Source organism: Bos indicus, chromosome 1 (assembly GCF_029378745.1).
Source record: "Bos indicus isolate NIAB-ARS_2022 breed Sahiwal x Tharparkar chromosome 1, NIAB-ARS_B.indTharparkar_mat_pri_1.0, whole genome shotgun sequence".
Taxonomy (NCBI): domain Eukaryota; kingdom Metazoa; phylum Chordata; class Mammalia; order Artiodactyla; family Bovidae; genus Bos; species Bos indicus.
Window position 1 is genome coordinate 83969262 of NC_091760.1, and position 25698 is coordinate 83994959.

General features: G+C 36.8%; 1 protein-coding gene and 1 pseudogene across 11 annotated transcripts in view; both read right to left on the minus strand.

Annotated features, from left to right (window-relative positions):
• Positions 1 to 25698, minus strand: part of YEATS2 (YEATS domain containing 2) — a 102601-nt gene that overhangs the window by 43987 nt on the left and 32916 nt on the right. For 8 of the 11 annotated variants that reach the window (XR_011567081.1, XM_070791065.1, XM_070791049.1 and 5 more), the window contains 6 exons: positions 19245 to 19406; positions 10446 to 10557; positions 6104 to 6152; positions 3252 to 3428; positions 2064 to 2306; positions 284 to 442 (listed from right to left, as the gene is read on the minus strand). Coding sequence is in view for 10 of the 11 variants with exons in the window: in XM_070791065.1 (XP_070647166.1) it covers positions 284 to 442; positions 2064 to 2306; positions 3252 to 3428; positions 6104 to 6152; positions 10446 to 10557; positions 19245 to 19406 (902 nt within the window). In the remaining variant the exon portion in view is untranslated. Of the gene's footprint in view, positions 1 to 283; positions 443 to 2063; positions 2307 to 3251; positions 3433 to 6103; positions 6153 to 10445; positions 10558 to 19244; positions 19407 to 25698 lie in introns of all 11 variants that reach the window. The other 3 variants (XM_019958882.2, XM_070791044.1, XM_070791063.1) reach the window with 3 other exon arrangements.
• LOC139183591 (large ribosomal subunit protein eL30 pseudogene) lies at positions 10565 to 19236 on the minus strand (annotated as a pseudogene).

The window sequence follows — 25698 nt, forward strand, 5'->3', positions numbered from 1 at the left end:
AAATTTAATAACCACATTGTCCAAAAAAAAATACCATCTAAATGAGAATATAATCTACATTTTTATTTTTAGAAAATTAATTATGACTCAGTTTGAATCTTTAGAAAAAAAAAAACTTAATTTCTAGAAATATAACAAAATGTAAATTGTCTCAAAGAAACTCAGAGGAGTTACTCTGATGTATTCCCTCCTCCTGTTCATGGTTGAAAATTTCATTCTCCCATTATCTGGCTACTAAGTCACCTTGGGGATTGCATGAATATTGTTCAGTTCAAACACACACCTGCAGTAGGAGTGGAGGCTCCAATAACCTGCCCTGGCTTGTCCACGATAACATAAGGATTATTAATAACAGAACTGGTAGTGCCTTGCTTCACATGGACTGGAGTGGAAGTTGGGGTTCGAGGCAATGGCGAAGGACTTGGGGTTGATATGGGGGAACCTTTATTAATGAAAAAGAAAAACAAAATAAACTAAACAAAAGAGATATATTCAGTCTATCTAAGAGGATGCTAAAGAAAATGGAAGAGGGGCAGAGCCACCAGGACCAAGGTGACAAACTGGGAGAAGAGAATGAAATTTTAAGTTTCAGGTACTGAGAGCAGTAGCAGCAGCTGAGGCCAGGGACTAGAGTATTTCACTCTCTACATCCTTATCCATGGACCAGCAGTAGCAGCAGAAGCAGCAGCAACAGCAGCAAGGAGCCTGTTAGAAAGATTCTAAGGTCCTACCCTAGATCTACTGAATATAAATCAGTATTCTAACAAGACCCCCAGTAGCACATTGAAGTTGAAAACCAAGTGCTTTAGATAAGTGTGGAACTGCTGAATCTCTAGGTAATAACATCTTGGGCAGGTTGTTATAATACTGGTTACACTTGAAGACACTAAAGTGAGGGAAGAAATTACTATGTGAACACCTCGACTTAGGAACCAAATCTTGATTTGCAATGAATTTCTGATAGGAAAATACAAAACTCACCCACCCAAAAATATCTCTCAATACCATGTCACAGACATAATCCAGAGATCCATGTTTCCACAGAACACTCTCAAAGGTTACCGACCAATACACCATTAAACACCCTCAACTGGCAGTGATCACATCGGTCATCCATGAGTTTCTCTAAACTTCAAAACAATTTACATGTTCAGCCAACTCCACCTCTGAAGCAGCAAGTTCCAAAATGCTTCTAACTGGGGTTGGGGTGGGGTATAAAATTATACATTCTTCAAGGACTTGGATCATATTTCTGCTTAGCTATTTTTAGCACTGAAGACTACCCCCGCCATTTAAGTATTATATAGAGTCCTCCCCCTGCCTAGGTATTTCTATTGACTTTCATGTCTTCTCTAAGAGGGCACAGCCAAAACTATAAAGCATATTTCTACTAGAAGTTTACCTAACATAAATGTAAAACTTGTGACGAAGTGGACAATTCAACCTCAGTGAAAATGAAGCCTCAGAACTACCTACTGATCATAGGAATGAGTAAATTTCTAGTGTGGCTAGTGAGTGTAAAAGATATCTCAACTTCAAATCAACCCCTGAAGCTCAACTACAAACCAAAGGCCACTAAGTTTTCTCTGTTAATAGTCACTCTGGTTTCCAAATATAATCCTCATCCTGCCTTAGCTTTCCATCAGACATCTTAGCAAACAATTTACCTGTGCTGATTCTAGATGAAAATTTGACTGCTTTGAATTTTCTTTCTTTCCTCATTCAATTCTTTCTGTATGGATGACTCTTGTTTCTATTTTGTGACACCTCGGCTTTGCAAATCAATAGTAATTAACCTTCTGGGTTTTCTGTTATTGTTGTCTGGCTGGTTGTTTTGCCACGTGGCATGCAGGATCTTAGTTCTCCACCAGGGATCAAACCTGTGTCCCCTCCAGTGAAGTGCATCTTTAACCACTGGACTGCCAGGGAAGTCCCTAGCTTGCTTGCTAACTAAACAAAAACCCTGCTTAGAAGAAGTTAAAAAAAACACAACAACCAAAACCACTTTGCTTTGTCATTCTAACAATTTTTACACACACCAACTTCACATACACCATGTATACCTGAGACAATCTTGCAGCTCATGGTGATAGGCTGGAAGGATTTTCCAGGTGACTCAGGGTTAGGAATCTGACCTTGTGGCACAATTTTGCAGCTCGATGCTATTGGCTGAAAAGCTGAATTGCCATGAGAACAAAAGGTAACCTTCTGGGATGTTGTCATTTTGGTAGGTGTTCGTTCCAATGAAGATGGCAAAGAATAAAATGTAGTGTGTCTCTCAGCTTCAGTGTTGGCTGGGAATCCTTCTTGAAATGAAAGAGGCAAATAAGTCATCAATCACTCTGAAATTTCTTTCATTTCAACAACTATTTAAGCCATTTACCAGCAGTAAAATAAACAGAGTAGACAGGTATTTAATACCGCTTTATATATTTTGGGGTGAAATGTAAATATCACACCTACAATCATATTTCATCAAAATGCTTGTTTCAAAAAATCAGAAAACACATTAACAGTATATAATAAAATTTACACAAGTTCATTATGTTCTCCCACTTTTTATATATGAATTGAAAAACTGTTCAAAGAGGAAAAACTCAAAGCATGTGTTTAATCTAATGATATCCTGTTTTATTAAATGCCCATAAAAACGATGCAACTAAAATTTAAGAGGAATAAAGTTGAGATTTTTATAAAAGAACTAAAATATTAACACACATTAAAATGTAGGCTTACCAAGTAAATCAATATGATTCAGAATCAATTTTATATTGTATCTGTATTTGTTACATAAATGAACACCTAAATACTTCATTATATGCTTATATGCCTATTAAATGAAATGATGCCATGGTCAAAATGCATAATAACAAATCTTATATTGTATTTTAAGAAAGATTAGATACTTAATATTCAAGCTTCTTATTCACACAATCAGGGTCCAAACAAGAAAGTCTTCCTGTATCTATCAGAGGAAACCATTATATTCAAAGAATAAATATGCTTTTCTCAGTGAGTTCTAGGTTCTATGAAATGTTGACAAAACTTTATGAAAAAAATTTTCTGAGAAGAGTAAAGAGTTGGCTATTTTCATACTACCTCTCTGTAGGAGAGCAGCATGCCTGCTTATGGACAATTTCTTTTCCATATACTCTTAACTCGCTTAAGACAGCAGTTCACTATCAAGTGAGGGAAAGGAACGCTCCATACAAGGTAAAATGCATGTCCATACATGGAAAAATATATATTACCTTTCTCCACAGAGGTATCAGGTACTGGCTCATGTGACTGCTTTATCGGTGAGGACGCTTTCATGGGGGCTGGAATGGTCAAAGGCAAGGACGGTGGGGCATCTGAGATGTCTGACTCAGAGGACTGAGGATAAACGGAGTCTTCTCCCAGAGAATGCCGATGGAGCTCAACATCCACTACCTACACAACCGTGCAACAAGTGGGCTCATGAATCCATCATCAATGTCACAGAAAGCCCCAAACCCATCTCAGAACATGGTGCTCTAAGAGATGTGGCAAGTGATTCCTAGTTATACTTCAATCTCAATAGGATTTACCCCAGGATATAATCTAATCTAGTTTAATAAATAACTCAATGAAACCAATCATAAAACTGGGGACTTTCCATTAGTGTTTCTGTACCTTAGAACACTCTCCTCCCCAATCTTCATATGACTGCCTCTTTCTCACCATTAGGTCTCAATCAAAAGTCACCTTCTCAGAGAGGCCTTCCCTAACTAACCTAGCAAAAGCAATTCCCTTGTCTCCCAGCTATTCTCTTCTTTATAACACTCATTTGTAAGTGAAATTATCTTATCTGCATTTATGTTTACTATATACTTTCTCCCCACTCTCAACACAATCAAGAATAAAACCCCTTGAGAATTACAGCTGCTCTCATTTGTTGATTTTTGTGTCCTCAGTACCTGAACCAGTGCCTAGCATATGGTACATGATCAATAAATATGTTCTGACCTAACACAGCACATTTCCATAAAGAGAGTAAGGTTTAACTTAGCTAATTCTCATCATAATGGCTACTGCTGATATATCATGAACACTAAAAAGTGGGGGGGATGGGGCAGGGGGTGGAGATGGGGTGAGAAAACAAAATTGAAGGTCTCATACCTCCTGATTTCAAAAGATATTATTACAAAATCATAGTAATTAAAAGAGTGTGGTACTGGCATAAAGATAGGCACATAGATCATTAGGCTAGAATATACTCTCACACACTAAAAAGAATCTATATGGCAGAATTATTTTCTGAAGGGTGTCAAGACCACTGATTGGGAAAAGGATAGTCTTTTCAACAAACAGTGCTGAGAAAACTGGAGATCCACATGCATTAGAATGAAGATGGATGCTTACTTTATACTATACGGAAAAATTAACTCAAAGTAGATTAAAGACCTAAACATAACACTTAAAACAATAAAACTCACAGAAGAAAATATAGAGGCAAAGTATTGTAACACTGAATTGGGCAATGATTTCTTGGGTATGATACAAAATGTACAGATTAAAAAAAAACACAGACTACATCAAAATTTTAAACTTTTGCACATCAAAGGAACACAATAAAGAGTGAAAAGGAAAGTCACAGAATGGGGAAAAATATCTGCGGATTATATATCTGATGAGAGATTAATACCAAGAACACAGAGAGAGATCTCCTAAAAACCAGCTATAAGAAACCAAACACCCAATTAAAAAACGGACAAAGGATCTGAATTAACATTTCTCCAAAGAAGATACATAAATGGCAATAAACCACTGAGTGATGCTCAACATCAATAATCATTACAGAAATGTATACCCAAACCACAATGAAACACCACCTCACACCTACTGGAAAATACAAAAAAAAGAAAACAACAAAAGCAGACAAAGATGTGGAGAAACTGAAATGCTTGTGCACTGCTGGTGGGAAGGTGAAATGGTGCTGCTGCTATGATAAAAAGTGTGACAGTTTTTCAAAAAATCAAAAATAGAATTACTGTGTGATCCAGCAATTCCACCTCTGGCTATACACCCAAAAGTACTAAACACAGGGACTCAGACAGATCCACATTCTCAGCAGCATTATTTACAATAGCCAAAAGACAGAAGCTACTCAAGTGCTTTCATTGGCAGATAAACGGATGAACAAAATGTGACATATACCAACAACAGAATGTAACTCAGCCTTAAAAAAGGGATCCCCTGGTGGCTCAGATGATAGTCTGCCTGCAATGAGGGAGATTTGAGTTCGATCCCTGGGTCGGGAAGATCTCCTGGAGAAGGAAATGGCAACCCACTCCAGTATTCTTGCCTAGAAAATCCCATGGACAGAAGAGCCTGGCAGGCTACAGTCCACGGGGTCACAAAGAGTTGGATGTGACTGACAGACTGTAGCCCTAAAAACAAAGAAATTCTGATGTGCCACAATGTGTATGAGCCTTGAGAACACTGTGCTAAGTGAAATATGGCAGTCATACACACACAAAAAAACACTGTATGATTCTACTTATATGGTAGAGCAGTCAAATTCATAGACACAGAAAGTAGAAGAGTGGTTGCCAGGGGTTGTGGGCAGAGGATGAGTTATGAACAATGAGTAGTTTCAGTTTTCCAAGATGAAATGAGTTCTCTGGAGATGGATGCTAGTGACAGCTGCACGAAAATGTAAATATATTTAATACCACTTTGGTCACCTCATGCGAAGAGTTGACTCACTGGAAAAGACTCTGATGCTGGGAGGGATTGGGAGCAGGAGAAGAAGGACATGACAGAGGATGAGATGGCTGGATGGCATCACTGACTCGATGGACTTGAGTCTGAGTGAACTCCAGGAGTTTGTGATGGACAGGGAGGCCTGGCGTGCTGCGGTTCACGGGGTCACAGAGAGTCAGACACAACTGAGCGACTGAACTGAACACTTAAAAATGATTAAGTTGGTAAATTTTATGTGTAAATTTATCACAATTTTTAAAAAATAAAAATGGGGGGAGAAACTTTTGTTTTAATTTAGCATTCATGTTTTTCCTAATTAAAAACAAAGATGAATTTTCATTCTACTTGTTCCCAAATAATACTGCAGGAAAATAACCTACCGTCTCTGCTCCAAGAGTCTGCAAGCCAGTGTAAGTTCTGTCCAGCTATTGAGAGAAGTAAGAGTATTAAGTTTTACTATGCTTACTTATAAACCTTAAGATACAATCTTATCTAAAACACTTTCACTGCAAGTCTTCCTTTCATAATATCTACTTTTTCATAATGTACACTATTGATTTATCACATCAATAAAAGCCCTCAATTTTCTAAGAGAAAAATTGAATAAAATAAATAAAACAACCTCAGACATATAAGCACTTATTATAAAGACAGGCTATAAAAATATACATGCAGTGTGATGGCACAATTAAATACTTAGGCTATATTTACTAAGCACTTTTGGAAAAAATGAAGGAAAATTTAGGCAATACTAATAACTACCAGTATATCTGCATCATGGATGATTTATTTTAGAGGAGAGAAAGGAGTATACATTGAGGGAATGTTAATAATATAAACAAAAAAGTTTACAATTACATACAAAAAAGATATGTTCATATTCTTGCCTTTTATATTTTAAATTAAAAGTTAAAAAAGGATTTGTGGCAGCTTGCCAATATAAATCTTACACAGTAAGATCAATAGGTAAAAATGATGAAGTGGGGAGGGAGGGGAGAGGAGAAGAGGGGAAGGGGAGAGAAGGGGAAAAATACGAAGCCAGGGAGAGGTTGCTGCTGCTGCTAAGTTGCTTCAGTCGTGTCCGACTCTGTGCGACCCTATAGACGGCAGCCCACCAGGCTCCCCCGTCCCTGGGATTCTCCAGGCAACAACACTGGAGTGGGTTGCCATTTCCTTCTCCAAGAGGTTAATAAATGTAAAATTTTAAAAGTTTGCAAGAAGGTCCCTGATGGCTCAGTGGTAAAGAATCTGCCTGCCAATGTAGGAAACTTGAGTTTGATCCCTGGGTCAGGAGATTCCCTGGAGAAGGAAATGGCAACCAATGCCAGTATCCTTGCCTGGGATACACCATGGAAACAGAAGCCTAGAGGGCTACAGTCCATGGGGTCACAAAAGAGTTGGACACGATTTAGCAACTAAACAACAACAGCAAAGGCTTGCAAGAGGTAGATTTCAAGTTTGGCTGAGTTCCTTAGCAGTCAACATAGAGATGACAACTCAGTCATGAGATCTAGTATTCATAATTTAAAAGGCAATACAGGGTAGATTTACAGTAGCCCCATGGAAGAGATCTGGAGTTTTAATGCTTAAACCTTCACCAATAGGGTGACTGTTATAAAGAAAGAAAGTGAAGTTGCTCAGTCATGTCTGACTCTCTGCGACTGTTATAAAAGATATAGGCAATGTTAAGGCTATATCCATTTTCATGTTCTCCAGAGCACAGAAATAAGTCTTTCTGTAAACTGCACTGGCCTATATTTTATTTGTGGTACCTTGTTTTGCGAGACATTGACAAAACAGAACTATTATCAAAATGGCAAGAGAACTGGAAAGCATAGCATACAAGCAATGTTACAAGAACAGGTTTTGGCTGCAGGAGGAATGATTTAAGGAGAGATATGAAAGTTATCAATAAACATTTTAGAATTAATAAACAAAACAAAATCCTGTTCTGTCTACTCCAGAAATCAAACAATGATAAATGAGATCAAGGTTAGAAGAGGGGGGCAGAGGTCATGCAGTTTTTTTTTTTTTTTTTTTTTTTACGAGGTGGTCAACATCTTTAATTTCTAGGCAAATGCAAATCAAAAGCACAATGAGATACAACCTAACATTTCCTCTTAGAAAGGCTACCATCAAAAAGACAAATGAAAAAAAAAAAAAAAAAAAAGACAAATGACAAAAATTGATGATGAACGTGCAGACTCTGGTTATGTACAAGTCCTGAGATTACTCTCTGATGCATAAATATAACTCACCACCTTCATTTCGATATTTGGCAGAACTAATACAATATTGTAAAGTTTAAAAATAAAATAAAATTAAAAAAAAAAACCAAAAAACAAAAAATGTACCCTTCAATGTAAACATATTTAGAAATATGGTATTCTTCACATTTTTGCCATGTTCTGTTAAGATCTGTAAGAAAACTGCTAGGTGGAGAGGTCATGCAGTTTTAAGTAAATTTAAGAGAGAAGCTTCCAAAAGTTTATTTACTAAATGGATAAATAGAATGTTTGGGGAATTACTGTGCTCCGTGGTGATGACTAGGAGAGGTTCAGATGACTATTCAAGGATGCAGGATATGTGAATTCATCCTGGAAACTTTAAATGTTACAGAACTCTTAACAGAGTCTTTAGTATGCAATATAATCATTACAGTATCAAATATAGATTGTTATATACTACAGAATCTCAGAATACAGATCACTGTGGACTTTAGTAACCAAGAAAAGCTACACAGGATCTTAAAGAATGGAAAGAATCCACACCGGCATACGAGAAGGGAGGAGAATAAAAGACAACGTCAGAAAAGGCCCAAAGTATCTCTGGGACATGAATAGAGACTGACCTGACTGGAGCAGGACATTCACACAGGAGATTAGTGTGACATAATTTAGGGGAAGTATGTCAAATCAAAATGTGAAGAGTCTCCAATACCAGGCAGGGGAATCTAAACTTGAGTAACAGACATTCAATCAAAGCTTCTCAGAATAATGTAACGGTTCTCGTGTTTGAAGAATAATCTGACAATGGTGTACAGAACGGACTGAGGGGAAGGGAGATAGACTGGAATTAAAAAGGCTCATCAGGAGACAGAGTTGACTAATAGCCAAGAAGAGTGGGAAGGGTGAAGGATAGTCTATAAGAAAAATTATGAAGAAAGAGTCATGGTCGGCAAGTGAATAAACATTTAGAACACAGAGGGATGAATCAAAGATGGTTCTGAGAGTTAACAAAGAAACAGCAGGAAATATGATACTCCAGTATAAATAAAGATCAATGGTCATAACAGAAGTGCTTAAGTTCTTAAGGCCAATCAATATATGATAAATAGTAAATCTGAGAAAAATCTGGTAACATTTTAAATACTGCTGTTTTAAAACTGTCTCATTCACCAGAAACTCTAAGTGATAAGGACAATACAATGTGTAAAAAAAGTATGCAAACAATTCCCTTTATTTTAGGGATCAGGACTGAGCCCAGTGCAATACAAGATGGCATGTGCAGTGCTTAAAATAAGTTAAGGGGAAAGCAAGACTATTTCAGACCTTCCTCTAAGTGGGAACATATCCTGCCCTACTGAACAAAGTGGCTAAATATTCTTTACTTGGTTTCATTTCTTCACTGAGGCTGTAAGAAAATCTTGTTTTACAGTAATCTCTAGAAAATAACTTAAACATGAAGTTAAGCAGTGCTGTTTACCAACATTGGAGGACAAATTTCAGGTGGTTTTAAAGTTGAAAAGGGTACATTTGTAGAACAAAGGGAACAAAGAGGGAATTTTGAAAATGTACTCAGATTCATCTGAAAGCAATTAATGGGAATAATGTGGTAAACCACAAAGTAAGGGTACTTTGGAAGGAGTTCAATATTAGGATTATATCTTACGGACAGAAAATGTACACGAGACTACTACAGAGAGGGGCATAAGGGTAATGTACAAAAATGCTCTGTCTTCCGACTATGAACGCTAAATGCTTATTATATAAATTGGAAAAGAAACACACACACACACACAGAAAAAAGGGGCAGGAGAAATTGTCCACAATGTCATTACTTCAATTACTCCAACTTTTTAGTATATTTGTGTCTTTTTTCATCTATTTAAAATCTTGGTTGACCTCATATTATATATATAGTTTTATATTTATGCTTTTCACTTACTATAATGGTAGTTTCCCCATGTACAGAAAACACTTTGTAAAATAAATTTATAATGGTTACATAATAAACCATGTGGATATATCAGTTAAGAATTCCAAAAGTATTACAACCTTGCACAGGACTTTATATTTTCTAAAATATGTTCACTTCTATCTTTATTCTTAGGAGATAAATAGACAAGGATTACTATTTGTGCCTCTTTCTACAGAAAATTAAGATGTAAAAAAGTAAAATATAGATTAAAAAGGAAAAGATTTCATTTACTTATTAGCCCCAGGTAACACAGTAATAGTGAGCTCTGATCAGAGATCAAGTCTTCTGATTATTCAATCAGCTCATCTTCTTAAAGAACATACAGTTTGTTGCAAAGTGACCCTTTCCTCAACATTTAGAGGACAAATGCTACAGCAGTAAGCAGAACACACTCAAACAGATCTATCCTCCTTCCACCATCTGTGGTTAACTTCTCTCAGGTCTAACCTACCACTTCAGGTGTAGGTGAGAAGAGACACTTCATTTCTGGGGAGCAACGCTTTGTTTTGTTACAATACCTTCAGATTATGTATGATATCTATCCGCTTGTTCTGGCTGTCCTTAAAGTGAACTTGAACTCTGACAGGAAACTCACCCCAGCCTCTTCTGGTCAAGTGAAAAGGAGGCTCTCTAGGGAAAAGCAGATATTAATGTATTAGTCCATGTTCACTCTCTCATTCTAGAAAAGGAAGTTTTCCCATAATGGGTACGTTAGAACGTCACATCTTTCTGATGATTATTTATATTTCCTCAGTTAATGCTAAATCAATATGCTGAATTTTGCTAAAATGCTAAACCAAAAAAGAAAAAAATCCAACTCAAATCTACGTTAAACTTTCAACCACTGAATACTTAGAGCTAAGACACTTACACCATATAATCCAGTGTCATCATTTTCACAGACAGGGAACTAAGGTGATTTGACAGATGTCACAATATTAAAGCCAGAATTCTGGATTGCTACCTGACAGAGGCTGTGAGGGACATTCCTTACCCCTAAACACTCACTTATTCCTCCACTCTGGCAAAAACAAAATAAACCATATTCAATCTAAAGGTGACAAATTTATTTAAACTATCTACTAAGACTTAAAAAAAATTGAATCTGACTTTACATAATTTTAGTGAATAGAGAGGAATGTGTGTGATTGCTAAACAGATGAGAATTTTCAGTCAAAATGTAATTTGTGAAGGAAATAAAAAGGAAGAGTGATGAGAAAAAGACTGGTTTGCTGTTGATAATTGGTGTTGGGTACATAAGGATTCAATATACTCTACTTTGTCTATGTCTGGAATTTTCCATAATAAAAAGTTTAAAAATGTAATTGAGACCCCCATGTACTTAAGAATAACATGGTTTAAGTTAATGGAGGAAAGAGAGAATGCTTTAAAGTGAAAATGTTCATTATGAATCACTGGCCTGGAATTACTATAATGAGAGAGGATGCCAAGACTGCAGGAAGAAAGCACTTTCAGTGGGATGTGCTTTTGGAAAACTAAGGAGAGACATGAATTCAGTAAGGTAGAGGGAGTGCAAGAAAACAACCTGAGAGGAGTCTAGGAACAGATATGAATCATCAGGCACAAGGCCAGAGGCTACCAGGAGAGCCCAAGGCAGGAAAAATCCCTGAGTATGGCAGCAGCCTGGAAAGTAGAGAAAACAACAATTGTATTATAAACTAGGAAAAAAAGAAAGCAAAGAAATAAGAGTGCCTGGAAGAAACCAGCTGAGATAGCAAGAGAAGCAGCCATGATGTCAGCATAAATTCAGACAGAAATAAAAGACAGATGTGGGATCAAATGAGAAGGTTGACTTGAGACAGCAGCCTGAAAAGGAATCCAAAGTCAGAGATACAGCAGGGCCTAGAAACATAGTGGACTTAAGAATAATTAAAGAAAACTCTATAGATGACAGGGTTAGTCACTTAAATTCCAGTAAAGCTAAGTGAATGGCCTAAATTCATTTTGCAATATTCGTTAATCATATTGTTTGTATGCTGAACTTCTCTTATAAAGGATATAGTAAATCAGCTGTGCTCTACCATTTATAGGCTAAACTTTAGTGAATGGATAGGAAGGACTGCAGGAAGACAGAAGACAGACAAACCAGGGAAAAGGAACAAGGATTTTAACAGGAAATTCCTCCTTAACCGTATTTTTGGAAGCAAAAAAGGAATCTAAGACCTACCAACAGATGAGACATCAGCTACCAAATATTCTACTTCAAAAGATATTATGTGTTTCACACAAAAAAGGACTGCTTCGCTTGAAGATAATTCTGTATTTCTAGATTCCTCAAGGGCTTTCCTGGTAGCTCAGCTGGTAAAGAAGTTGCCTGCAATGCAGGAGACCTCGGTTCAATTCCTGGGTCAGGAAAATCCCCTGGAGGAGGGACAGGCTACCCACTCCAGTATTCTTGGACTTCCCTGGTAGCTCAGATGGTAAAGAATCCGTCTGCAGTGTGGGAGACCTGGGTTGGGAAGATTCCCTGAAGGAGGGCATGGCAACCCACTTCAGTATTCTGGCCTGGAAAACCCCTATGGACAGAGGAGTGTGGTGAGTCACAATCTATAGGGTCACACAGTCGGACACGACTCAGCCACAAAGCACAGCACAGATTCCTCATAGGGGGTGAAATGTATCAATAACCAAGAAGAAAAACTCACAGAATACTGGACTTTAAAAATGGCTTTCTTAAAAATATAGAATGAAGCATAACTCCTCGTCCAACTAATTAATTCAAATGGCCAACCAGTCTTTTAGGATCACTTCTAGTGACCCCAAATCCACTACCTAATGAAACTTCCTATTACATTTCTTTTTTTAATTTAAATAAGCTCTGGCCAGGGTTTTTTTTAAATTATTTATTTTAATTGGAGGCTAGTTATTTTACAATATTGTACATGTGCCCCCCATTTCTTATCCATTCGTCTGCCAATGGACATCTAGGTTGCTTCCATGTCCTAGCTATTGTAAACAGTGCTGCAATGAACACTGGGGTCCACGTGTCTCTTTCAGTTCTGGTTTCCTTGGTGTGTATGCCCAGTAGTGGGATTGCTGGGTCATATGGCAGTTCTATTTCCAGTTTTTTAAGGAATCTCCACACTGTTCTTCATAGTGGCTGTACTAGTTTGCATTACCACCAACAGTGTAAGAGGGTTCCCTTTTCTCTGCACCCTCTCCAGCATTTATTGTTTGTAGACTTTTTGATAGCTGCCATTCTGACTGGCATGAGATGGTACCTCATTGTGGTTTTGATTTGCATTTCTCTGGTAATGAGTGATGTTGAGCATCTTTTCATGTGTTTGTTAGCCATCTGTATGTCTTCTTTGGAGAAGTGTCTGTTTAGTTCTTTGGCCCATTTTTTGATTGGGTCATTTATTTTCCTGGTACTGAGCTGCATGAGCTGCTTGTATATTTTTGAGATTGTCAGTTGCTTTGTTTGCTATTATTTTCTCCCATTCTGAAGGCTGTTTTTTCACCTTGCTTATAGTTTCCTTCATTGTGCAAAAGCTTTTAAGTTTAATTAGGTCCCATTTGTTTATTTTTGTTTTTATTTCCATTACTCTGGGAGGTGGGTCATAGAGGATCCTGCTGTGATTTATGTCAGAGTGTTCTATGTTTTCCTCTAGGAGTTTTATAGTTTCTGGTCTTACGTTTAGATTTTTAGTTTATTTTGAGTTTATTTTTGTGCATGGTGTTAGAAACTGTTTTAGTTTCATTCTTTTACAAGCGGTTGATCAGTTTCCCCAGCACCACTTGTTAAAGAGATTGTCTTTTCTCCGTTGAATATTCTTGCCTCCTTTATCAAAGATAAGGTGTCCATAGGTGCGTGAATTTATCTCTGGGCTTTCTATTTTGTTCCATTGATCTATATTTCTGTCTTTGTGCCTGGCCAGTTTTATTAAAGAAAATTTGTACACAATTTACTTTTTACCAGTCTGTGCTGGCATGCTTCTAATGATATCAAAACCACCTGGATCAATGATAGCCAGTGTGCATACTCTGGAGTATTTTCCACATACTGTGCCCAATTCAGTATTATTGCCACTGTAGTGATGGACACCAGTTTTGGCCAATCAGTATAATACTCTATTTCAGATTTCCTCAAGGCTGGGCAGTTGTTGGTGAGGATTACCAGTTTCGCTTTGCCTTGTCTGATCATTTTCAGAATCTGCTTGTAGCCCAGCACATACTTTCCACTTTTCTTAACCAGTTGGAGCCCAGAGTTGATTGACTCCAGTGACTCTGTCATTTTCTTTGTGGCCACCATCTTCTGGTCTTAGGTACAGGATGCCCCCAACCAAGAGCAACTGCCAAGATGGCCGGGGAGCAAGAAAGGGCTTACATTTCTGAAGAGCTCTGTTATAAAAAATATTTCATTCTCCTCCTGTAAGTTGTATGCTTTCTGCAATCACAAATAAATTCTTCCTCCATAGGACCTTCAAAAAATCTAAAACATTCCACTAAGTTGTCCACCCTGAAGGGTAAACACATTCTGTTCCTTGTAACAGCAGCAGAAGCAAATACTTATATTGTTTAGCATAATCCTACTACTCTTCTAAGCCCTTTATATCTATTAACTAATCTAATCTTTATAACCACAATATGAAATATCCTCTCTGAGACACAGTGAGGCCAAGTAACTAGCCGAAGGTCACAGAGCAATTAAGTAGTGAATCTGAGGCTTAATCTCAAGTAACAGGCTCCAGAGCGGCCCCCCGCAGCCCGTGATCCTTTTTTTAAAATGATACAATTTGAAGACGCTCACTAGGACAGTCCTTTGGGGGCCTAGTCCATTGTAGTCTCTCACACACAAAGGCCAGGAATATTCTAACACCAGAACCATGTGTTCTTCATGTTTGAAATCCCTGTATCAAGTCCTAAGCCTAGCAAACATGTAGTGACTGTCTTGTGCCTAAAATCAAAGTTTACAGTCACAGCTTTTAGAAAGTTGGCTAAGGATGGCCATGGCAACTGAACTTAATGGAAAACAGATGGTATGTAAGAGCAGAATCTACCCATGCTCTTCATCAGGTAATGTGCTCTGACAAGGAGATTCACAGTGCATGGGAAACACACATGCACTTTGGTTCAGAGAGATTATCCTTAAGTTTCAAGTCAGCTGAAAAGATCTCACCTACTCATCACATTACTCTAGATACTTTGACACAAGAAACATCTTAAAAGTCTCGTAAAGAACATAGAGTTAAATTAAATCAAGGACACAGGTTAATGTTCTGTCATACCTGAAGTTTAAAGTTTAGTTCTAAGAAGAATATTTTAAGAATACAGATAAACTGGAATGTGCCAGAGAGTATAACCTGGCACATTATATGGGCAGAGGAACACAAAGTCACATAAACAACTGAAACAAATGTGGATGTCTGGCTTGGAGGAAAACAGGAGAGACCTAACAGTGCTCTCAAAATATCTGAACAACAGCTACATGGAAAAGAGTTTATAATGATTCTGTGTGGTGTCACAAAATGTATGGAAGTGTACTCGTTAGAAGTTAAAGTTAGGACTCTCCTCAATATAATTCAGTTCAGTCGCTCAGTCGTGTCTGACTCTTTGTGACCCCATGGACTGCAGCACGCCAGGCTTCCCTGTCCATCACCAATTCCCGGAGCTTGCTCAAACTTATGTCCATCGAGTCCGTGATGCCATCCAACCATCTCATCCTCTGTCATCCCCTTCTCCTCCCACCTTCAATCTTTCCCAGCATCAAGGTCTTTTCCAATGAGTCAGTTCTTTACATCAGGCGGCCAAAGTATTGGAGCTTCAGCATCAGTCCTTCCAATGAATATTCAGGACTGATTTCCTTTAGGATAGACTGGTTGGATTTCCTTGCAGTCCAAGGGACTCTCAAGAGTCTTCTCCAACACCACAGTTCAAAAGCATCAATCCTTAGGTGCTCAGCTTCCTTTAAAGTCCTCAATATAATTAAAAACATCCAAACAAACATAGCCACTTAAAAATAGAAAGGCCCACATCACGAAGTCATAATTCACTCAACATGAAATGAGCATTTACTACATGCTGGACATGATTCTAGATAAAGACAATTAAGAAAAATTCCCAAACATCCAGAAGTTCTGAATCTAGTAAGGGAGACATACATGTAAATTAGTAAGTATAATAACAAATTTATATATATTACTTGCTATGAAAACAGAGGTATGGTTGATCATTAACAAACTGTTTCTCTAGAAACACACAAGCAAGGTTCTCTTTTAAAATATTATTTAAAAATCATAGTATTGTACTTAATAAAACATACAGTAAAAGTATGCTCTTGGGAAAGGTATGCGGTAATAGTGTAATTCAAAAGCTGTGAAAAACTTAACTGGTCACATATATCACCACACCTAATTATGGAATACTGTCCCAGTGGCATGAGTCAAACAGAAAACGTGAAACCTCATAAATTTCACAAAACAAAGCTCATTTAGAATTAACAGAAGATACTCTAGATGTAAAAGGTAAGAGAGAAATTTGACAAGGAGCTATGGCATGATGTCTCCCCTGGATTTCCTCAGACTTAAAATATAATCTGATAAACATGACCTTTACCTACAGATTAGATTTCTTAGTAAATACAATTTCATATATTATTGCATGATACTTTTCTACAGCCTAAAGGAAGCCATGTGTTTCACAAAGTCCAATTCTTGGGATGAGAACTGAGAAATAATATGGGCACTGATTTGCATCATTAAAGTATTAGGGTTTTACATAATGAGCTTCTAACCCCATTTTTAGTAAATCAAATGTTTATCATCAATAGAAAAATATGATTAATACATTTTAACTGATTCACACGTTTTACATTAAATAAAATGCTTTCCTAAAACAGTGTTGTTGCTGCTGCTGTTTTACTGTATGGAATTTTTGCCTGGACATTAAGACATGTTTTTTATATTAATATTTATATCTTTATGGACAAAGTGGTTTTTAAACTCACCTACTACTTCTTAACAAAATCACTAAAATATCTGTACTAAAACAATGGGCTAATTTGGAGTTAGGATATCTAAACTCAGAAAATACTGTTATTCTTAAGTTATCTTAAAGTACAAAATATTGTTACTATTCCAAGAATTCAAGTAAACAATCATTTACTTGTATTTTAACCCCTGAAAGAAAGTAGGGCAAAGAAGGAATCATTGAGAAAGTTAACTTCTGAGTTATGTCTTAAAGGATAAACAGCAGATCTTAAGAAAGACAGCTACACTGTGTATATATGTGTACACATAAGCATATGTATGTGTGTATAAGCAAAGAAGACAGACAATAGGAAGATGGTATTCCTAGCAAAGAAAACAAATATAGGTCACCAGTGGAATTCTAGGTGAGGCTAGATGAGCTGTACTGGGTATTTCTAAAAGGTTTCATGAATCAGATATAGACTGAAACAAAACCACAAGGTTTTTTCAACTCTAAGTTTGAGAGCCTACGAATGTACTTGCTCCTTTATCAATCTGTACCATAAGAATAAAACAGAATAGCAACACTTTTCCAAGGTTCTATCAAATCAAATATGTCAAGAAAATAAAGGAAGTAAAAGAAAAAACCTTGTTTGCACTGGAAAACTCTTACACTGATTCATTCTCTTGGGTAGACAAGATAGAAAGATTCAATATCATAAAAAGTATGAAAATTAATCATTAATTCAATGCGATTTCAATCCATAAATCAACACTTAGAATCTAAAGTAATCTGGAACAACATATGTACTCAAGAATGACCAAGACAAAAACTGTAGAATAATATAATAATAATCAGGGGAACATACTCTACCTAAGATCAGCATACTCTATTAAGCAAAACAATTAGTATAGTATTAGTACAGGAATCAAAATTATTAACAAAATCTAGCATCAGATCCATGTTTTTATGAGAATTAAGTGCATATTAAAGGACAGATCAGCTGATAATTAATATATACCTAAATATCCTATGAAGAATATAAATGTTCTGTACTAGCTAAAAAAATCTCATTTCCAAGTATTTGACTTTTTGACCAACAATGCCTATCTTCCAGCTCCATTTCTAATTTATTTATTAGAAATAGATTTATTTTTTGACCCCCATAGAGATTTTCATTTCTTGTCCACACCAGTTTTCACTACTCATTATTGCTATTGTGTAATCTCCCAATGTAATCTCCTTCTCTCCTTACTCAGCTTAGACTCCATGGTATATCACTAACATAATATTATTATTAAAGTAAGGAAATCAATGAACTGGGAGACCAAGGTTTTAGAAGACTTGTCTATCTGCATATCAAAGTCTGTAAGAGTGATGGCAAGTGTACTGGTAGAGGGAATATCAGCATACTAGGTGCTAAAACTGTATTTGAAAGAGGAATGACTAGGAAATCAGTAAATGCTCCAAAAAGAAGCAGCAGCAGATCTTATGAAATTTCAAAGGAGCAGAAGTTTTTAGAGAAAAGAAGGGGAAAACTGGTCTGGAAGCCACAAATACAAGAAAGACAGACAAGCACCCATTTCTAGAATCAATGGTATACACCGTGTGTAAGAGGAAAAAAAGAAAACAAAAGTTGCCACTTGAAAGTTTTCTCAGGAGAAGCAGTGTTCTCAGGAATTAGTCAGGTTTTACTTAAGAGTTAGGAGTGCTCTAAAGGAATGTTCTGAAGAAAGCTGAAGATACAGGAGATTTCATTGATAATAAACCAGAACCATTTCTACAATACATTCATATAGTGAACATACATGTGACAGGTAACATCACATATAGATGTGAACAATACACCTAAATGAAACAAATTTTACAAGAGTGTATACATATAATGTGTGTGTGTGTGTATAAAATCATTCCATCTTTGTGAAATAATCACAACAAAAAACTTCAATAGCTATGCTAGATTAAAAACAGAGAAAAAAAATATCATTAAAGGTTACTTCTGAGAGGGTGAGATCATGGGGAACTTACAACATTAAGTATTTCTATAAAGTCAGAATCCTTTATTAAATTCTAATATATTCTGATAATCATAAAAACAGTAACATTTTTTTATTTATCTATATCTATATAAATAAGTTATTTCCAAAGGAGAGGAGAATAAGCTGGTGTAATTCATATGGTAACAACCTGATAGGTGAGGATGATACCTGTTCAGTGAGACAGAAATCTGCAGTAAAGAACCACAGCTAAAATTATATTGTGACTAAAAGCCAAAGCTGAAAAAATTATTAATAATACAAGAATTTCAAAGTTCTTAAGTTAAATCACTTTCCTTCCACTTCAGTAATTCTGTACTTCTCAGGTTTAATAACTCAAATAGTGCTCACCTAACTTCCACAAGGTCATTTGGTTTATAGCTGGGATGAAGAAAGAACCAAACTTTCTTGACAAAATGATTAATACTGGGTTCTCTACGAGAGCCTCGGACATATACCATCCACTTGTGGGTTGACTGGTCATTTTCTTCTCTCTTATCAGGAGGTATATACCTAGAGTAGGGAGAAAAAAAACGACTTGAAATCTTTGTTCCTAACAAACCAATTAACTACTACTTAAAACAAGATTAAAAATCAATTACAAGAAGAAAATGGGAAAATTTACACATACATAAAGAGTAGACAACATACTACTTACCAATTAATAGGTAAAAAAGAAATCAAAAGAGAATTAAAAAATACCTAGAGACATCTGAAAATGGAAATAGAGCATATCAAAACTTTAGTGATGCAGCAAAAACAGTTCTAAGAAGGAAGTTTATAGTGATAAATGCCTACATAAAGAAAAAAAGATCTCAAATTAACAACCTAACTTTATACCCTAAGGAACTAGAAGGAGAAAAACAAACTAAACCCTAAGTTAGAAAAATGAAAAAAAAAAGAAAAGAACAAAGATCACAGTGGAAACAGAGACTAAATAACACAATAGAAAAGGTCAAAGAAAGAAGAGTTGGTTTTTTGAAAAGATAAAATAGACAAACATCTTTACACAGACTTACCAAGAAAGAGGAGGGACTCAAACAAATAAAATTATAAATGAAAGAGGAGATGTTACAACTGATACCACACAAATACAAAAGATCATAAAAGACTTAAGAACAAGTACACATCAACAAACTGGACAACTTAGCAGTACTGAATAAAACCTAGAAACAGACACCCTATCCAGACTGAATGGTGAAGAAACAGAAATCTGAACAGAACAGTTACTAGTAAGGAGACTGAATCAGCAAACAAAAACCTGCCAACAAAGTACATTCTAGGACCAGTGGTTTATTTAAAGGGTGAATTCTACCAAACAGATAAAGAATTGATTCCAATCCTCAACCTCTTCCAAAAAATAAAAGAAGAGGGAACACTCAATGATCTCATTTTATGAACCCAAAATTACCAATACCAGAGCCAAATGACGATACTACAAGAGAAGAAAATTATAAGCCAGTATCCCTGATAAAGGGCTTCCCAGGTGGCTCAGTGGTAAAGAATCTGCCTGTGAATGCAGGAGATGCTGGTTCAATCCTTGGGTTGGGAAGATCTCCTAGAGAAGAAAATGGCAACCCACACCAGTATTCTTGCCTGGGAAATCCCATGGACAGTGGAGCCTGGCAGGCTACAGTCCATGGGGTCACAGAAGAGTCATATATGACTGAGTGACTAAACAACAATCCTTGATAAAAGTAAATGCAAAATTCTTCAATGAAACATTAGCAAACAGAATTCAACAGTACATTAAAAGTATCATACAACATGAGCAAGTGAGATTTATTCCAGGCATACAAGGATGGTTTGACATCTACAAATCAATGCAACACATCACATTAATGAAATGAAGGCTAAAAATTATATAATCATCTCAAAAGATGCAGTAAAAGCATTTGACAAAATTCAGTATCTATTCATAATAAAAATTCTCAACAACTGCATATAGAGGAAGCAATTCTTAAAATAATAAAGCCACACATGACAAGTCCACAGCTAAGATCATACTGAATGGTGAAAGCCAGAAGATTTTCCTCTAAGATCAGGAACAAGACAAGGATGTCCACTATTGCCATTTTTATTCAACACAGTACTATAAGTCCTAGCCAGAGCAATTAGACAAAAAAAAAAAAAAAAGAAAGAAATAAAAGGCATCCAATGAAAAGGAAGTAAAATTGTCTCTATTTGCACAAATCATAATATCATACATGGAAAAACCTAAAGACTCCATCACAAAACTATTAAATGAATTCAGTAGAGTTGTAGGATATAAAATCAACATTAAAAAATCAGTTGTTTCTATATACCGACAACAAACTACCAGAAAGAGAAATTAACAATAATTTCATTTACAACAGCATCAAATACAATAAAACACTTAGCAATTTAACCAAAGAGGTAAAAGACCTGTACATTGAAAACTGTAAGACACTATCAACTATACTTCAATAAACAAAAATAAAACTAAAAATCTATAAGACACTGATGAGAGAAACTGAAGAAGGCAAAGATATTCTGTGCTCAAGAACTGGAAAAACAGTTAAAATGTTCATACTACAATGCAATCTCTATCAAAATTCCAATGGCATTTTTTACAAATAGAAAAACAATCCTAAAATCTATGTGCAACCAGAAAAGATTCTGAATAGCCAAAACAATCATGAGAAGGAAGATAAAAGCTGAAGGCATCATGTTTCCTGGTTTCAAACTATATTACAAAGCTACAGTAATCAAAATGGTGTTGTATTGCAATAATAACACATAAACCAATGGCACAAAATACAGAGACAAGAAATAAACTCACACTTACTGGTCATTAATTTCCAACGAGGAAGCTAATATACACAATGAGGGAAAGGACAGTTTCAATAAATGTTGCTGGGAAAACTGAAAAGCCACATGCAAAACAATGAACTGAACCTCTATCCACACCAGACCCAAAATCGACACAAAATGGATTCACAAGTTAAATTTAAGACCTAAAACCATAAAACTGGAAGAAAGTATAAAGGGCAAGATTTTTTATATCTGTCTGGGCAGTGATTTTTTGGATCTGACACCAAAAACAGAGGCAATAAAACCAAAACAAGTAGAACGACATCAAACTAAAAAGCATTTGCACAGGAAAGGAAACCACCAACAAAATGAAAAGACAGCCTACGGAATGGAAAAAAATACTTCTAAATCATGTATCTGATAAAGGGTTAATATTCAAAACATGAAGAACTCAAAAAATACCAAAACAAAAACAAAACAAAAATATCTAATTTATAAATAGGCAGAGGAACAAACTCAACTTCCAGTTACAAACAAGTCATGTAATGTACAGGTAATGTATAGCTATGGTGACAGATGGTAACTAGACTTATTGTGGTAATCATTTTTCAATATATAAAAATATCAAATAACTCTGCTGCCCACCTAAAACAAGTATAATGTTGCTAGATCAACTGTACTTCAATTAAACAAAAATATTTTTAAGGAGATATAGATAAACATATTAACATACACACAGGAATATTATTCAGTCCTAAGAAAGAAGTAAATCCTGCCATTTTTTACAACATGGATAGAAAGACCTTGATGGCATTATGGTATGCGAAATAAGTCAAGCAAAGAAAGACAAATACTGCTTGGTATCACTTCCATGTGAAATCTAAAGAAAAATCAAATTCTTAGAAGCAGAGTAGAAAAATGGTTATCAGGAGCTGAAGAGTTGGAGAAACTTTTCCATTTAAAAAAAACCCTAAAATTCAGGCAATATTTAATAGCCATATTACCTAACCAAAGTAAGTCTTTGCAGTTAACCCTTTTCTTTAAACTCTTTTTTCAGGGTGGGGGGGGGGGGTAGGCCTGAAGAGGCATTCCCTTGAAGTTTTTTTATTTTCTAATTATCAGTCAATTTAAAAAAAAATCCTGCTTTTCCTGCTAAGTGGGTACACTAGGTAGAAACAAACTAGCATACTTTATTCCTGGGTTAGGAAACCTCTAGCCTGTGGGGTGATTTCATTCAGGTTCAAAAGTGCTAGAACTCAGAACTCTTCTGTTTCCTACTCATTGCTGTCAAGGTTCCAAGTGGTTTCTTTGTCTTTAAAGAAAACAAGTCATTTCCCTAAGTACTAACCATGGCAAAACTAGAATCCTTAGCCCTTCCTTTTGAGGCTCTGGCTTTACTTCATTAAAGAAAGAAAGAAAGAAAGTGAAGTCACTAAGTTGTCTCCGAGTCTCTGCGATCCCATGGAATGTAGCTTACCAGGCTCCTCCATCCATGGGATTTTCCAGGCAAAAATACCGGAGTGGGTTGCCATTTACTTCATGAGCCTCCCTTATAACATTCTGTTGGAAAATAAGGTCATGGCCTTCTGTACATTCATCTATGTCTATGGTTATCCTTAGCAATACAGTGGGCCAGGTTGCCTAACCCAGTTTTTCTTTAGGAGTACTCATGTCCTATCTTTATCTTTGCTCTTCCATATATAAAAGCCAGCCTATGAATTTAATGAACCCTATCAGCACTTTAATCAGAATATCTACATATCAACTTAGGAAGAAGAGATATCTTTACAACACTGAGCTTTCCTATCCATGAACATGCCATACTGCTCTAATCATTTAGTTCCTTCATGTGTTTCAATAAAATTTTTATTTTCATAAAAGGCCAGCATATCTTTTGTTTATTATGCTACATTATTTATTGCTAGAGTAAATGTATCTTTTAAAAATTGTTTTCTGTAAGTTTGTCATACAGAAACAATCAACTTCTGTGTATTGACGACGATGATATTTAGTTGCTAAGTCATGTTCAACTCTTTCGTGATCCCATGGACTATAGCCTACCATACTCCTCTGTCCATGGGATTTCAGGCAAAAATAGTGGAGTGGGTTGCCATTCCCCTCTCCAGGGGATATTCCCGACCCAGGGACTAAACATGCATCTCCTGCATTTTGGCAGGCAGATTCTTTACTACTGAGCCACCAGGGAAGCCCTCCTTACTACTTTTAAAGTTTAAATCTCTATGTCTTTTCTTTTAGTTGTTATCTTAGATACTCTAACAAGTATTGTTAACAAAGTCTAAAGTAAATCAATATTTTTACCCTCTTCCAGAACAAACAAGGACTTTATAAGTCTCATCCCAATCATTCCTCATTATTTATAAAGTCCACCTGTCCTTAAAGCCCAAAACCCACAAATTACACATAATTGTTTGAAAATGTCATTAACTCTTTCTCCCCAGTCTTTTTGTGGCCTGGTGAGCCTACCTGAATTTCTAGTTTTGGCCTTTTCTGGGCTGACATGTCTTGTACTATAGGTGAGACCTCAACACAACACATTAGTTCTCTTAGCTAAATGCATGCTAATTCTAAAATAACTTGTAAAACAGAAACCTAATTGCCTTAGTCATATTTTATGCTTCTATTTAAATACTACAAAGACTACTGAACATCTCTGTATTATCCTGAGATTCTTAATGTACTTTCTGTTTGTTATCAGTGGTTCATTAACTGGGATTTGGAAGACTCCCCTGACATCTGATTCCCCTCCCCAGATATTCAGTGTAATTCTGAATCCTTTAGTTTCAATAATTGAATCTAATTTAAATTTTCATAAATATATCAATTTATTCACCAATCAACATTTACTGAACACCAACTACTGTGAGACACAAAAACAAACAAGATACACTTTCTAAAGAGATTCCAGTCTGATTTGGAAAAGACATATGAAAATTGGAAATAATGATACAATGTTACAAAAATGACAAGCAGCATGGAAGAAATGCCTAGTGAGGAGAAGAGCAAAGAGTTTTGTGAGGAAATAACAGGGGTGGTGACCAAGAGTGTCAGGCTGCGTCAGCACAGGCGTGGTCGAGAGGAGCTACCCCACATCTGAGGTCAGGGGCGGTGGCCAAGAGAAGCACCCCACGTCCAAGGTCAGGCACGGTGGCCGAGATGAGCTACCCTACGTCCGAGGTCAGGGGCAGCAGCCGGCCAAGCTACCCCACGCCCGAGGTCAGGGGTGGCGGCCGAGAGGAGCGACCACACGCCGGAGGTCAGGGGAGCCAGCCGAGAGGAGCAACCCCATGTCCAAGGAGCGGAGGCTGCACAGGCACAGGAGGGCCAAGAGGAGCTATTCCACGTTCAAGGTCAGGAGGGGCGGCCGTGAGGAGACACCCCTCGTTCGAGGCTGCGCTTGCTGGAGCAGCCATGAAGAGATACCCAACGTCCAAGGTAAGAGAAACCCAAGTAAGATGGTAGGTGTTGTGAGAGGGCATCAGAGGGCAGACACACTGAAACCATAATCACAGAAAACTAGCCAATCTGATCACAAGGACCACAGCCTTGTCTAACTCAATGAAACTAAGCCATGCCGTGTGGGGCAACCCAAGACGGGCGGGTCATGGTGGGGAGGTCTGACAGAATGTGGTCCACTGGAGAAGGGAATGGCAAACCACTTCAGGATTCTTGCCTTGAGAACCCCATGAACAGTATGAAAAGGCAAAATGATAGGTACTGAAAGGGGAACTCCCTGGGTCGGTAGGTGCCCAATATGCTACTGGAGGTCAGTGGAGAAATAACTCCAGAAAGAATGAAGGGAAGGAGCCAAAGCAAAAGCAATACCTAGTTGTGGATGTGACTGGTGACAGAAGCAAGGTCCAATGCTGTAAAGAGCAATATTGCATAGGAACTTGGAATGTCAGGTCCATGAATCAAGGCAAATTGGAAGTAGTCAAATAGGAGATGGCAAGAGTGAACGCTGACATTCTAGGAGTCAGTGAACTAAAAATGGACTGGAATCGGTGAATTT